Below are 12,811 nucleotides of genomic sequence, written 5' to 3'. Positions count from 1 at the left end.
TAGGCTTATTTCCTTTTGAAACATGAGACTCTTGTAGTATTAGACATTTCCTAACAATTAGGGGAGGAGGATCTTTTATTCTTACCTGGAAATCACAGGCATGAGTTAAACTGAAAATAACACAGTACCACATCAATATTGTTATTCTCATGCAAGCAGTCTTCCATTGAAGAAAATGATGCTAATTTAAGAGTAGGCTAGTTGCTACTAGTATTGCCTGAAAGCCTCAATTATAGGTTAAGTTAAACTCAAAACAAAGTTTTAATATGTCTATATTTTTAGAAGCCACTTAGGTTATGAACACAAGAATTAAGTCTTTAATCAGAAAATAAAATATCATAAAAACTATGCCTATTAATATTGCACACATGTGTCATTTCACTGATCAAAAAGGCCTTCACCAGGGTACAATTGGCCTTTTTCCAAATTGCAAGCTTTTTCTCAGCTTTTTCTTTTTACTCTTTCTTCTTTTGTTGCTACCCAGGGATTTGTGCCTATCGCAGCCTGTATCACATGATCAGTGTCAAGACATCACATGGGCCAAAGTGAATACAAAACCAGCTACTCTAAAAGAGAGATTAAAAATACTGTAAAACAATAAAGACTTTTGTTCATACACTAAAAGAATCTGTCCTAAGTTTGCTTCATACCATAAAGTATCAGCAGCATCTAATGAAGGCGCACATCCTCACTGTTCTCCCTAATGATGAACAACAGATATCTATTTTACAGGGATATTCTAAAGTACATGTTTAATCTTTTGCACACAGATCAATTCTTTATATTTTATTTTCATTCTAAAAATTTCCAAAAATTTCTATTAATGTAGAAATAGTTAAATAAATTATGGTACATCCATAATTTATGCAAGTATTAAAAAGAATGAGGTTAGATCTTTGAACAGCATGACAAAAGCAAATCACAGGATAATATATAATATGATCTCACTTATATTAAAAAAAACACTATATGTGTCTATAGATAAGGTACATACGTGTGTGTGTGATAGACAAAGCTATCTGTGTGGTCTGGAAGGAGATATGCTAAACTGTAATAGTACTTAATAGTACTTACGTCTGGAGGAGGAGTGGGGAATTGGGGAGGGTGAGATTGGTGAAAGAGGGCTTGACTTTTTACTCAGTTATACCTCTGTACTGCGTGAATTTTTAAAATGGACTGCTAATGTATTTGAAAGTTAAAAGAAAATATCTCACTTAAAAAGAAAATGAAACTCAAGGAATTAGCTGGGATATTTAATTTTTTGTTGGATATTTAAGTTAACCCTATGAATCTTTACAGAAGTTGGACTGAAGTATTAAATAATGGCTTAGCAAATCAATAAACAAATTATAGATGAAATCCAGAAAAAAAAGTCAAAGAATTGTAAATTTGACTAGGTAAAATTTGAAGGGAGAGAAAGGAAGAAGATGGGGAATTAATATTTTTCTTGAGTATGATTGTGGCCTACTTCTACATGAACAATACCGGTTATATACTGACTTTTGAAGGGGGGTCGTACGGATGATGGAAGTGCTATTAGGGAAAGTGAATTTTAAATGTGCAATTAGTAAATTTGTAATCTAAAATTTTAGATTACCTCTCTGCTCATGTTTTGTGATTTACTGAACATTACTGTGTTCATTATAATGTTTTTTCAGATAGCTACAGGTATTTTTTATAAGTCATTTATATTTGGAATAATTTGCAAGTGTTTACCCTATTAGGGATGATGAGTTCCAGAATGGTATATGCACATACATATCTTTAGTTTATTTTAGGGGAGGAAAATAAGAAAAAAGAACCCAAGTTGTTACAAGTGGAAGCTTTCGCAAAATCTGTGGACTTCTCTGATCTTCCTGCTAGTCTTATAATTCTCATAATGTTTTTTTTTTTATCATGACCATATGTCTGTCAGCACCATGAGTTCCTCATTGAAACATAATAACAAGTCAGCCTCTGGGGAGGATTTAAAAGTTGGAACACTTTTTTTTTACTGTACTTAGTGTTGGTATGATCTGTAGAAATGTACAGGGGAACTGAAATGTATATGCTGAATAATACAAGCTTTGGAAGATTGGCTTATGAATTTTTAAATATTGATTTTTTTCATGTCTTGGACTTTAATCTTCTGTTATTATAAACAGTTTAATTTGTACTGTTGGTGTAGCTAAAATATGTTTCATGTTAAAAAAAGAACATGTGCTAAATAAACTATTATTTGGCTTGTAAAATATCATATAATAAGAAATAACTCTTCATGAATTATAGGAAGGAACACAGAAGAAGAAGAAGCTATGATGCAGGAATGGTTTATGTTAGTTAATAAGAAAAATGCCTTAATAAGGAGAATGAACCAGCTGTCTCTTCTGTAAGTACTCATGACTATACCTGTTTTTCCTGCGACGTTGATGAATCTTAGGCTTTTTGCCTTCTTTGGGGTTTCATATTTATTAGACTTATTTTTTTTTCTTTCCTTGAGATTACAGTATATTTTAAATAAATAGTATATAAGCAATTTTCATCTGAACAGTAAGAATTTTAAAATAGAGTGTAATATTTTTAAAAATGTATTATATAGAAAGCCAAGGAATATAAATAATTTTTGCATTTAAGAAATAAAGCACTTGTGCACAAAAAGGAGGTTTGGATTATATTAAGGGTTATATTAAGAGGGGGAAAATAAATAAAATTGAAGTTTATTTAACATCAAATTTTGTTAAAAATTAAAATAACTCTTAATGAGGACAAAAGTACCTTTGTATTCTACAGATGATGTTACCCTAAATTTTGGGATAAAAGATTAATGGCTTACACAGAAGTGACCTTTTTATCATAGCAAGAATTACAGTAAAATGGCGACTAGACCAAATGTAAGCATTCCTGGTCTTTGGCGTTTAGTTCAGTATAGGACTTAATGCTTGCTCCTTTTTGCTCACTAGCAATGTTCTTATCTTATGCCACCTAGTGTGGGAAGGAGCAGGCTTACATGTTTTATTTTAGCGAAAAACTCTTTTTGTCATTTCTGCCATACCTGAGCTTGATAAAAAGAGTTATGAAGAAGCACAAAACTGAACTAATTCTGGATTTTTAATCATCTCTGTATTAGACTTACACTGGTAGTACTTTCATGTTTTTTATAGTCTTTTCACATGGAGTTCTAGACAAAAGAATGTTTATTGTGAACTATGAAAAATATTTTACAAAATAGCCTTATAGCTGGCATTTAATACAAGGTGCACTGAAGAATGAGACTACTTATCCACAGATTAAAATATACCTCTGTGCAATTCAAAATTGAAGGAGAAAAATAATCGCACTAGTAAATACTCAAGCTGAGGAAGGTTTTAGGTTTGGGTATCATTTGTTTGGAGTAGCTTAAAGTTAAAGAGAAAAGTCAGTTATGAGTCCTAAAATCAATGTAACCTAAAGGTTCTTTTAAGTGTTTAATGATTTAGTAATTAGCATATTGATGAACTTTTTGCAACTTGCCTAGGGAAAAAGAACATGATTTAGAACGCCGGTATGAACTGCTGAATCGGGAATTGCGGGCAATGCTGGCCATTGAAGGTGAGAAATGCTGTGGTGGAGTGACGGATGTGCGGTGTCAGTGTCAGAGGTTTAAAGAGTGTAATACACTTCTGGTCTCACTAGGTGTGGCCCAACTAGGACCCAACAAGAATTACAAATAAATGCTTTAGAGGCAGAAATAGTCACGTAAAACCTCAGGACCCTAATCCAGATAGATAATCATTATGCTTGCTATTAAACACAAAAGTGTCTTAACTTTTGTCAGTAAGCTTAAATGTGCACAAAATGGAAAATATAGGGAGTTAAATGATTTAATTACATTTTACTATGTGCAATTTAAAGTTGTTTCCAGTAGGGAGGTTTTGGAAACATTTATCATTTTGATTTTTCACATTCAGACTCTAAATTTTTACCTTAATATTTAATTGATGTCACCTGTTCAGTCTACTTTAGTTCTTAAGATTCCAACTTCTATTAAGTGAATATTCAGGCAAAGATTGGCAGAAGAGATAAATGAAACACTTTCACACTTTTCATAAAGCTTTTAAATGAATTATATGGTAGTCCTAAGGATGGTTTATACTATCAGTAAACATCAGCTAGCTTAACTATAGTATTTACTATTTATGATTATTTTAAAAAATTCTTAGGTGTTTTAGAATGCTGTTCTCCTTACACCTCTTAGTTGAAAATGTCTTATAGTTCAAAGATGTCTGCTTAAAAGCTAATCCTCTGGGCTCTGTAAAATGGACCTTTTGTCTAATCAATGCAAATTGATTTTCCTATTCTATATTGACCTCTTAACCCATTGACTGTCCATGGTAATTTCCTTCTTCACCTGATAAGGTACCTGATCCATAATAGGTCAATTCTAATTAGTTCAGAAACTGGAAATTTTAGTTTGTAAGGGAAAGCCAAATGAAACCATACATTTTAAAATATCTTAATTAATATTGTTATTAAATAAAATACATGCTATTTATCTAACTAGTATCTTATACATTTATAGAAGTTTTATTTTTTAATTACTTTTATATCCATAATCTCATTTGATAAATGTGACTGACAATATTTGTATATCCTTGTTTAGAAATCAGACTTACTTTATTTAAAAGGCTTCAGATAGCTAATTTCCTTCAAGTGGCTATCCGAATGTATCAAATTATGCCATTGATAATGACTGTAAAATTTGTCAAAATTATTTAAGAAGTTCTATGAAACTTGCCATTGAAAGAAAATGCACAAGTATACTAAATGGTATTTTTCCTCTTCATATAATTTTTGTAGTAACAGTACAGTCTTTAAAAGAGATTGGAAAGCTAAATAGTCAGTTGAAAAGTATGTACAGCAAATACTATTTATATGGTATATATATGTATGTGTAATATGAAATGTATATATATAGAATGTATAATATGTAACTCATTATACAGTTTATTCTTTATAGATTCATTATACATTACACTCAATACAGAGTATTAACATTTTTTTTAGCCACTCTCTCATGTATACTAAGTTAAATCATCCCTAAAATACGACTTGATACCATACAGTTGACTTCTAAGGCAGATATTGCTTCTATCCCAAAACCAGTATTATACCAAATTCTGTCTTAAAAGGAGGGCCGTGATTCATATAAAAGATCCCACTGTCATCAGCAGTCCTATCCCTGTATACCGGACCTGCAGTCTTAAATAATCTAACATTTCATCTGCCTGCTCTTCTTGTACATAGAGAAGACCATATTTTTGAAGAAGAGGTGAAAAAATAGTTTTTCCTTTTGAAACACCTTTAATACAATTGCTAGTTTTTTGAGATTTTATTCTGTTTTATTTTTTAATTAATATTATCGTCCCATATGTGATGGTGCCTTAAGTCTCTCAGCTAGTTTCTGTTTCTGATTGAGGGAAAAAAAGAGACTTGAGGAAAGAGGCAGCCTGTTGATGACAAAGAAAGACACTTTCTTAGAGAGAGGGCTTCCCACCAGCCTGGGCAGTACGTGGACTGGCTTGTCCTAGAGAGGCACGGATATCATGATGTTCAGTTCTGTGAAGACAGTGTCCTCTGAGCTAACCCTTAGAATGGGCACGTGTGCAGTTCAGTAGCCTTTGGGAATGTTAAAACACCCCAGGAAAACACATGAATAGGCAACATTAATTGGTTTTGTTTTGCTTTCCTTTGTTTTAAAGTTCATTCCTCTTTTCTTTCCCATCTCTTCTACCTGGTAGCCATAAGATGGTTTTCATAATAAATAAACTAAAATCTTTTCAAAGAAATCTCCTGCTGAAACCATTCACCAGGAGAAAAGCACAGACTATTAATAGTCATAGCACACTGAAAGAAATATTAGCAGCTTGGTTTGAGAGAGAAAAAAAATTCAATATATCCATTATTCTGAGAATCCATTATCACTTTGGCCTGTTTTTTACCTTTCTTTCCCTGAGGGCTTTTTCATAGCAGGAGTTTCACTCTACTGAGCTAAGTTGTAGCATCCCTTAAGCTAACAAACATCTTTTAGATACTTTTCCTATAGTTTTTTTGTTCCAGATTATTTAATGCCCCCTCAGGAAAGATAAATTCATTTCTGCACACATTGGGGTGGGCTTTTAGAAAGTGGTGTGTTCATTTTCTGCACAAGAAATGGATCTTCTCTAGGATTTTGTACATCTTGATTTATTCTTGGCTTAGAGTTTGAAGTGGGTGCTCTTCTAAAGGGATTTATGCATAGGTTCACTATTTTTGTAGTTATGGTTTATATGATAAGCTTTTTATATTTAAAATCAATATGTAATCCTGTGGAGGAGCTTATCCCCTAAAACCCCATTTGTAAATCTATTTTAGCTTTGTTACACAGCACAGCCACAGTCTTCCATAGATTGATTAGGTACAGCAGTAGAATCCTATCAAATGGCCTGCTCTGATGATGATGCAAACTCTTTCAGGATTGCTAGTTGACTGGAACTAAAGATAAGACTTGACTGCAATCCCCCAATGTGCTCTTTACAAAACTAGTGTTAATTTTCATCAAAGTGCCAGGCTTATTTATAGTGGCAAGGTTGAAGGTTTACTACAAGAACTTTAGGTCCTTTCTGTTAGAGTGTTTATAGGTATTTCTTTTGCCTTTTTTCTAAGGTAATTATCAACTTCAGCAAATAAACTGAATTGGAGAATGAATAATTGGCCCTATATATCAAAAAGAGTTTTTATATTAACAAAACAGCTCACTGCAGATGGACATAAACAGAATCTCTTTATTTCAACACTTTGGCTCAAATGCAGCATCAAAACTTAATCCTATTTGTTGCGAGAGGATATGGCTTTTGTAGCAAAAGTATGATGGAATCTTTAAATTAATCAGAACTCACACTGTAGTCTGTCCAAGCCAAAGTCAGTGCATCTAGCTAGCTGTGACTGGTGTTATAGGTGAGTAATCCTTTCTTACAATGCATAACAGGTAACATAAATTTACGTGCAGGTTTTTCAAACATGACATTACATCTAGGTGAAGCTATTTAAAAGGGGATTTTAAATTTTTTAAATTTAGACTTGAACATATAAATGTGAATTGTGATCAACTTTAAGATATTATTAAATTTTTTAAATCATCAAAATAGTTTGTTTACCAAATTATCATTCAAATATGCATGTGTATGTTTATTAAATTTACTCCCATGAGAGAGCAAATACAAAGTAAAAGTAGTTTTGCTAGTGTAAAATCTACTCACCACACATAGCTATTTCCTGTACAATTGACTAATATTTTGTAGATACATGTTAATGTAGTAATGACATTTAATATGAAAAATCCTATAAATTTATGCTAGAACATTTTAAATTCTAATGTCAGTTAGAAATAATGAAAATTACCTAAATATTCATAACTTAAAAGTATTTTTGTTACAGTTAGGAGAAATGTCATTATTGAGCTAGGAAAAAGTTAAGATGTTAAAAATTATTCAGTATCGCAGGGGTTAAAAAAAGAGTTTTTCTCTCTTTTCTCTCTCATCCATATATATTGTTAAAGCCTTATTTTTTAAAAATTAAAGAAATCTTGATATTTCTAGTTATCAATTAAAGCCTTAAAAGTGATGTCAAGTCGCTTAAGAGAAGGAATAATTTAATTAGGAAAATTATGTGTTGCTTTAAAAATTTTTATAATTTTATGTGTTGTTAAAATTTATTTTCTCTTGGTTTTAAAAATTTTTATAATTTTCAATTTAATTATATTTTTATGCGTGGTGGAGAAAATTTATTTCCCAGTCGTAAAGCTCTTATCAAAATCTTTTGGAAGTAACGAATTATAAACTAAAGCTTATAATCAGAATAATTTCTTGAGGTTGGAAATGGAAAAATTAATATTCATCAGAACTTGCTAATCTTAATAATTATAAAATTTAGTTACAAATCTTTTACAAATTTAGCAGGTTTTTCTCTGAGTTAATATTTCTAGAACTACGGTTACCTGAAATTAGACTAGATGACCTTTAAGATCTTTCCAACCTGAAGAGTCTATTAATTTTTCTGTTGTGTAGAATGAGACTGTTTAAGAACAAGAACCAGATTAGAAAATTGTCCAGAATTCCTGACCTCAGTTGCATTTAAATCCAAAGAGTAAAATTGTGATAGATAAATTATGTGGCTTTTCTTCAATGTTGCTGTTTTGTTATTTTTTAAATTCTTACATTCAGGAAAAAACTTTCCATAATAATAGTTTCTTTACTCCTCTTCATGCTATAGAATATTTCACTTCTTTTTTTACAAGAATGTTATGTGGCCACTACATGTATTTATTTGTGTGATGCTTTGTATGCAATGTGGATAATTAATACATGGCATGTTTCATATATATATGTATGTATGTATTTGAGTTTATAATGAAAGGAATAGTGGTAAAATTGAATAAACCATTCTAGCTTTTTGCTGCTATTCTAACCTTTATTGCATGATGATGCATCTAATTTTTAATTTGTAAATACAAGATAGAATTCCCTCTAGCACCATTTGCTTTCATAAAGCTGCTGAGCAGTTTGCTGTCTTGAATAAATTTTGCTTTGGAGGAGGTCGCAGGGATTTGAACCAGCACATTCTTGTGTGTTTTGTGAAGATTCACATGGTAACCAGCGGTGTGCATTGTTAGGTTTATCTGAATAAGCACCAGCCATGTGAGTTTTAACATGATTGCCCAGGGCAATGGAGAGAGAAGAGAGAAACCCGAAAGGATTGCACTCCTCTCTGTTTTTTGGAAAGTGCGTTTGCTGGGGGAGGGGGCCGCATGAGTCAGTGGCCATGGTTTTGTGTGTGTGTGTGTGTGTGTGTGTGTGTGTTTAAAGCTGGTGTCCTGTTTCCCTCTAGGTCCTCATTTGTTCTGCTATCTGCCTCATCATCTACTTCTTCTTTTCATTGTTTACCTTCCTAATGAGGGAGGCGGGGTAGACTGGGGATTGATTGACAGCTACAAGCCCTTACAGTCTGGCCAGAGAGCAGTTGGCTTTGGTTTCAAAAGTGCTTTAAATGTTCGATTTGGTCCTGTTTTTATTAAACGAAACTGCTGCTCATCTTAAGGAAATGCTCGGACCAGCAAAGAATAGGAAACATATTATTGGGGCCTAAAACCTTCAAAAAACTGTCCCTACCCATGGAAAGAGCACTGCCCATCGAGTTTTCCAACCTTTAACTTGGGTTTCAAACAGAAGTATGTAATTTTTCCTTTGCAAAAGTGCTTTGATTTGAAACCACCCAGCAAACCTCTCCAAAAGAAAACTGGCTGTGATGCGATTGAGAGCTGCAGTGTAATATTGCAGAGCAAATTTATTTTTTACTTCAAAGAAAAATGCTAATTAGCCGATTCACTACTTTTAAAGTTATTGTGAAGCATATGGCGCCCAGTGTGAGATACATCCAACTGCTAAAATAGAGCGAAGAGGAAATTAGCGAAGAATGGGCTGTATGGGGTGAGCACGGGGGTGGGGGAGGAGGATAGGTTCTCAGGCAGATTCTCTAGCCTTTTCAGAATGATTTTATCGCCCATCTCTGCTTCCCGCCTCCTCATTTACCCACATCCCCCACCACCAGCCCTCGGCCGACCTCTTCTAGGACTCCAGCTCTCCCTCCCCCACTTTGGCTGAAATCAGGTGCGCACCTCTGGCTGGCCGCCGGCTCACACCTGGTCACTTCTGCAGGTTCCATCCCAGCCGTAGCCATCTCGATCTGCGAGAAGTATTTAGAAAGTAAGGTTTGAGGGGTGAAATCCTTACCACGACGGCCAAACTCCATAAAACACTAGCTAGTGGGACTCTATAATATGGTTTGCGGAGAAGTACAAGGAAACTGGAAAGGCGGGAAAGGGAGGGCAGGGGCCGGGTGTGCCGAGGCCCTTCGGGTGGGTAACGAGCCTCTCGTCCTCTGCAGACTGGCAGAAGACCGAGGCCCAGAAGCGACGCGAGCAACTCCTGCTGGATGAGCTGGTGGCCCTGGTGAACAAGCGCGACGCGCTAGTCAGGGACCTGGACGCTCAGGAGAAGCAGTGAGTGGGCGGTGGGGTCGGGATCCAGGTTCTGCCGCCTGCTGAGGGGCCGAGAAGTTCGCCGAAAGTTCAGTCCAGAGGTCTCGGGTGGGCCGGGGCAGCCTCCCGCTGGCCCCGAGATCCCCGTCCCCGCTGGGGCTCCAAATGCCGGGCGAGAGGGCAGTGCTGCTCTGCCCTCCACGAAGAAAAATAATTTTGTTTCCTGTTTGACTTCCAGGGCCGAAGAAGAAGATGAGCATTTGGAGCGAACTCTGGAGCAAAACAAAGGCAAGATGGCCAAGAAAGAAGAGAAATGTGTTCTTCAATAACAGCCGGACCAGAATCTTTCCCAACATTTTAGTCTTGGGTCCCCAGACCAGAAAAAGTCAGACTCGTTGTTGATTTAAAACTTTAACATTTTGTTTGGCTGGATTGTACTTCTTTACTACTACCCCCACCCCTTTTCTTCCCTCCTTTCCAGATAATATACAGAACTCCAAAATAGCTTTGTTTAAGGATTTTTTGTGTATGTGAGTTAATCATTTCCTTGAAATCATGTGAAATAGATTTGCACAGATACCTTGTGAGTGATTGGTATTGGGAGTGTTCAAGAAACTGTTCAGAGAAGAAAGAAAAGAAAACCCTTCCCGCATTATGTTCCCTCCTTTTCTGATGGGAGGAAAATTTGAAAACATTGTTGTTGTTGTTGTTGTTGTTAATAGCATAATGATGGTGGGAGGGGGGGTAAAAGAGGGATAAGAAAAATGTCATGAATGATTTTTTTCCAGTCCTGCCATATCTAACACTGACTCTGTTACCTAAATTTTATAGTTAGATCATATTCAATCTGCTTATTAAACTGTGTTCTATTTACCAGTGGGATTTTCTGCAGTTGTTTTGCGTTTCACTGTAAGGATAATAGAGCTCCTCTCCTCTGCTTTCTTCAGAGGATGGCTCTGTAACCTAGCCTGAGACAAGTCCTGTGATTTAAAGGTGAGCTGTGAGGATGGGACTAATTGACATACATCAGTTTACAAAGACGGGCTTATCATCTGAGAATGCGCCATCTTTTTCTCTGGATAATTATTTATTACATCTAGCTTGGTTCCTACAATTTTGTTGGGTCTCAACGTTGGCTCAAGAATGCTGTTAATATTTATTCTGTATTGATAAAAGTCTGTCTTGCCACTATGAGTAAATCCCCCAATTAATATTTTCTTCTCTAGCATCGCACTGTCATTTTTTGTGAAAATGGTTATCCGTTTATTTATTACAATACTGAGTCATATATAAATTTTCAATAAAAGCAGAAACTTTCTTACCTTAAACACTGCTGCTACTTCCTTGCAATGAAAACTTGACACTGGTTTAAGGAGAAGTTTGTGTATCCATAAGACTTTTCTTGTGGGAAAAAAGGGGTCCTTTTGATTGCAGGACAGGATCCTGGCTGTATTTGGAGCTGAGTAAGTTTACATCATCCCAGAGGGGCCCTGCTGACACACGAATGTGAATTGAAAAGCAGTTAGTCATATTATCTTAAGCATTGTAAACTATCATCTTTGGTTAAGGGTCATCTCTGTTGTTAAAGATTTGAGGAAATTTGTGATTCCACAGCACTGAAAAAAATGCTAATATCTTGATGAATTTTCCACGTTAATATTTTCAGTTATAATTTTGCACTCATGAGGAAGAACTATGACTTCTGATAACTGGCAAGTCTGTAGGTGCTGAAGTGAAAGGAGGTGAAAGGAAGAGGGTTATTGTTGGGGGAGGGGGTTAAGTGTGTGTGCAGATATGTGTGTATGAGATGAGTGGAAGGGAACTTAGCAAAGAAGTTCTAGGCTACAGAAAAAACTGGCGATTTTATGGTAGTTTCCATCACTCCTCTGCAGAGGTGTCCCAAACAAAGAAAGCTCGTTCAACAAGTCTGGAGACAGAGAGGACAGTCCACCAGCATTTAAACTTTAGCCTAGATCACACATACATAAATATACACACATACATCTATGTACGTATACATGCAAATAGTTATGCACACACAAATTCCGCTCGGAAAATCTGTAGCCGCCTTCAATTGCCATTCTTTGAAAAGGATAATGAAAACTTGGTACGGCAGAATTTCTTCATGACAAGGATTTTAAGAAGTTATTGAAAAGTTATCGGAACGCAATGAAATCGGGTATTTGCCCTCTTTCCTCGTTCTCTGGGGGAAGCTCTCAGAACCCTGCTCTACCGCCAGGGAAGCCCCCAGGCGGAAATCGCCAGCCCGAAGCAGCCTGGGGCTTGGGTGGCCAGCGCCCCCCACCCCTTTACGCTGGATTCGGGGAACCTTCCCTCCTGAGGAGCCTCGCAGAGAGGCGGCTCCCCCAGCCGCTCCTGACCTGCCAAGTGACAAGCCTTCCCTAGGCACAGACTTGCTACCCTCTCCCTGCCCCGTCTGCCCCAGGCCCGAGCCTCGCGGGGTTTCCATGGGAGCTACTCCGTGGCGCCCGCACGCCCCGCAGCGGCGGCGCGGCGCGGACCCCCGGGACTAGCCGGGTCAGGCTCGCGGCGAGGGCGCCGCGTCCCGATTTCGTCGCGCGGTGCCCAAAGGCTGCCTCCGGAGCGCAGGCGCGAGCCCAGCATGCCGAGAGGCCGGGAACCCGAAAGCCCGCGCTCTGGGAACAGAAGCTGTGGGCCGGGGGTCGCCGAGAAGGAGGAGGAGGAGCGTTGGCATCCGGCTGGTTTGGGCACAGCCTGCGGGCCGGTGCAGAACTTCCGCCCCTGGCTAGGATCCCACGG

The 12,811-nt window shown here is 36.8% G+C and overlaps 1 protein-coding gene across 29 annotated transcripts in view; it reads left to right on the top strand.

Annotated features, from left to right (window-relative positions):
• The window catches only part of EHBP1 (EH domain binding protein 1), a 483,620-nt gene extending 472,262 nt beyond the window's left edge, over positions 1 to 11,358 (top strand). For all 29 annotated transcript variants that reach the window (XM_070512730.1, XM_070512734.1, XM_070512736.1 and 26 more), the window contains 4 exons: positions 2,269 to 2,368; positions 3,494 to 3,567; positions 9,937 to 10,051; positions 10,269 to 11,358. In XM_070512730.1, the coding sequence (XP_070368831.1) occupies positions 2,269 to 2,368; positions 3,494 to 3,567; positions 9,937 to 10,051; positions 10,269 to 10,359 (380 nt within the window). In that variant the 3' untranslated portion in view covers positions 10,360 to 11,358. The remainder of the gene's footprint in view (positions 1 to 2,268; positions 2,369 to 3,493; positions 3,568 to 9,936; positions 10,052 to 10,268) is intronic.
• The last annotated feature ends 1,453 nt before the right edge of the window (positions 11,359 to 12,811 follow it).

Source organism: Equus asinus, chromosome 6, assembly GCF_041296235.1.
Source record: "Equus asinus isolate D_3611 breed Donkey chromosome 6, EquAss-T2T_v2, whole genome shotgun sequence".
Taxonomy (NCBI): Eukaryota; Metazoa; Chordata; class Mammalia; order Perissodactyla; family Equidae; genus Equus; species Equus asinus.
The sequence above is the reverse complement of the archived record's forward strand: the minus strand, read 5'-3'. Positions and strand labels throughout refer to the sequence as shown.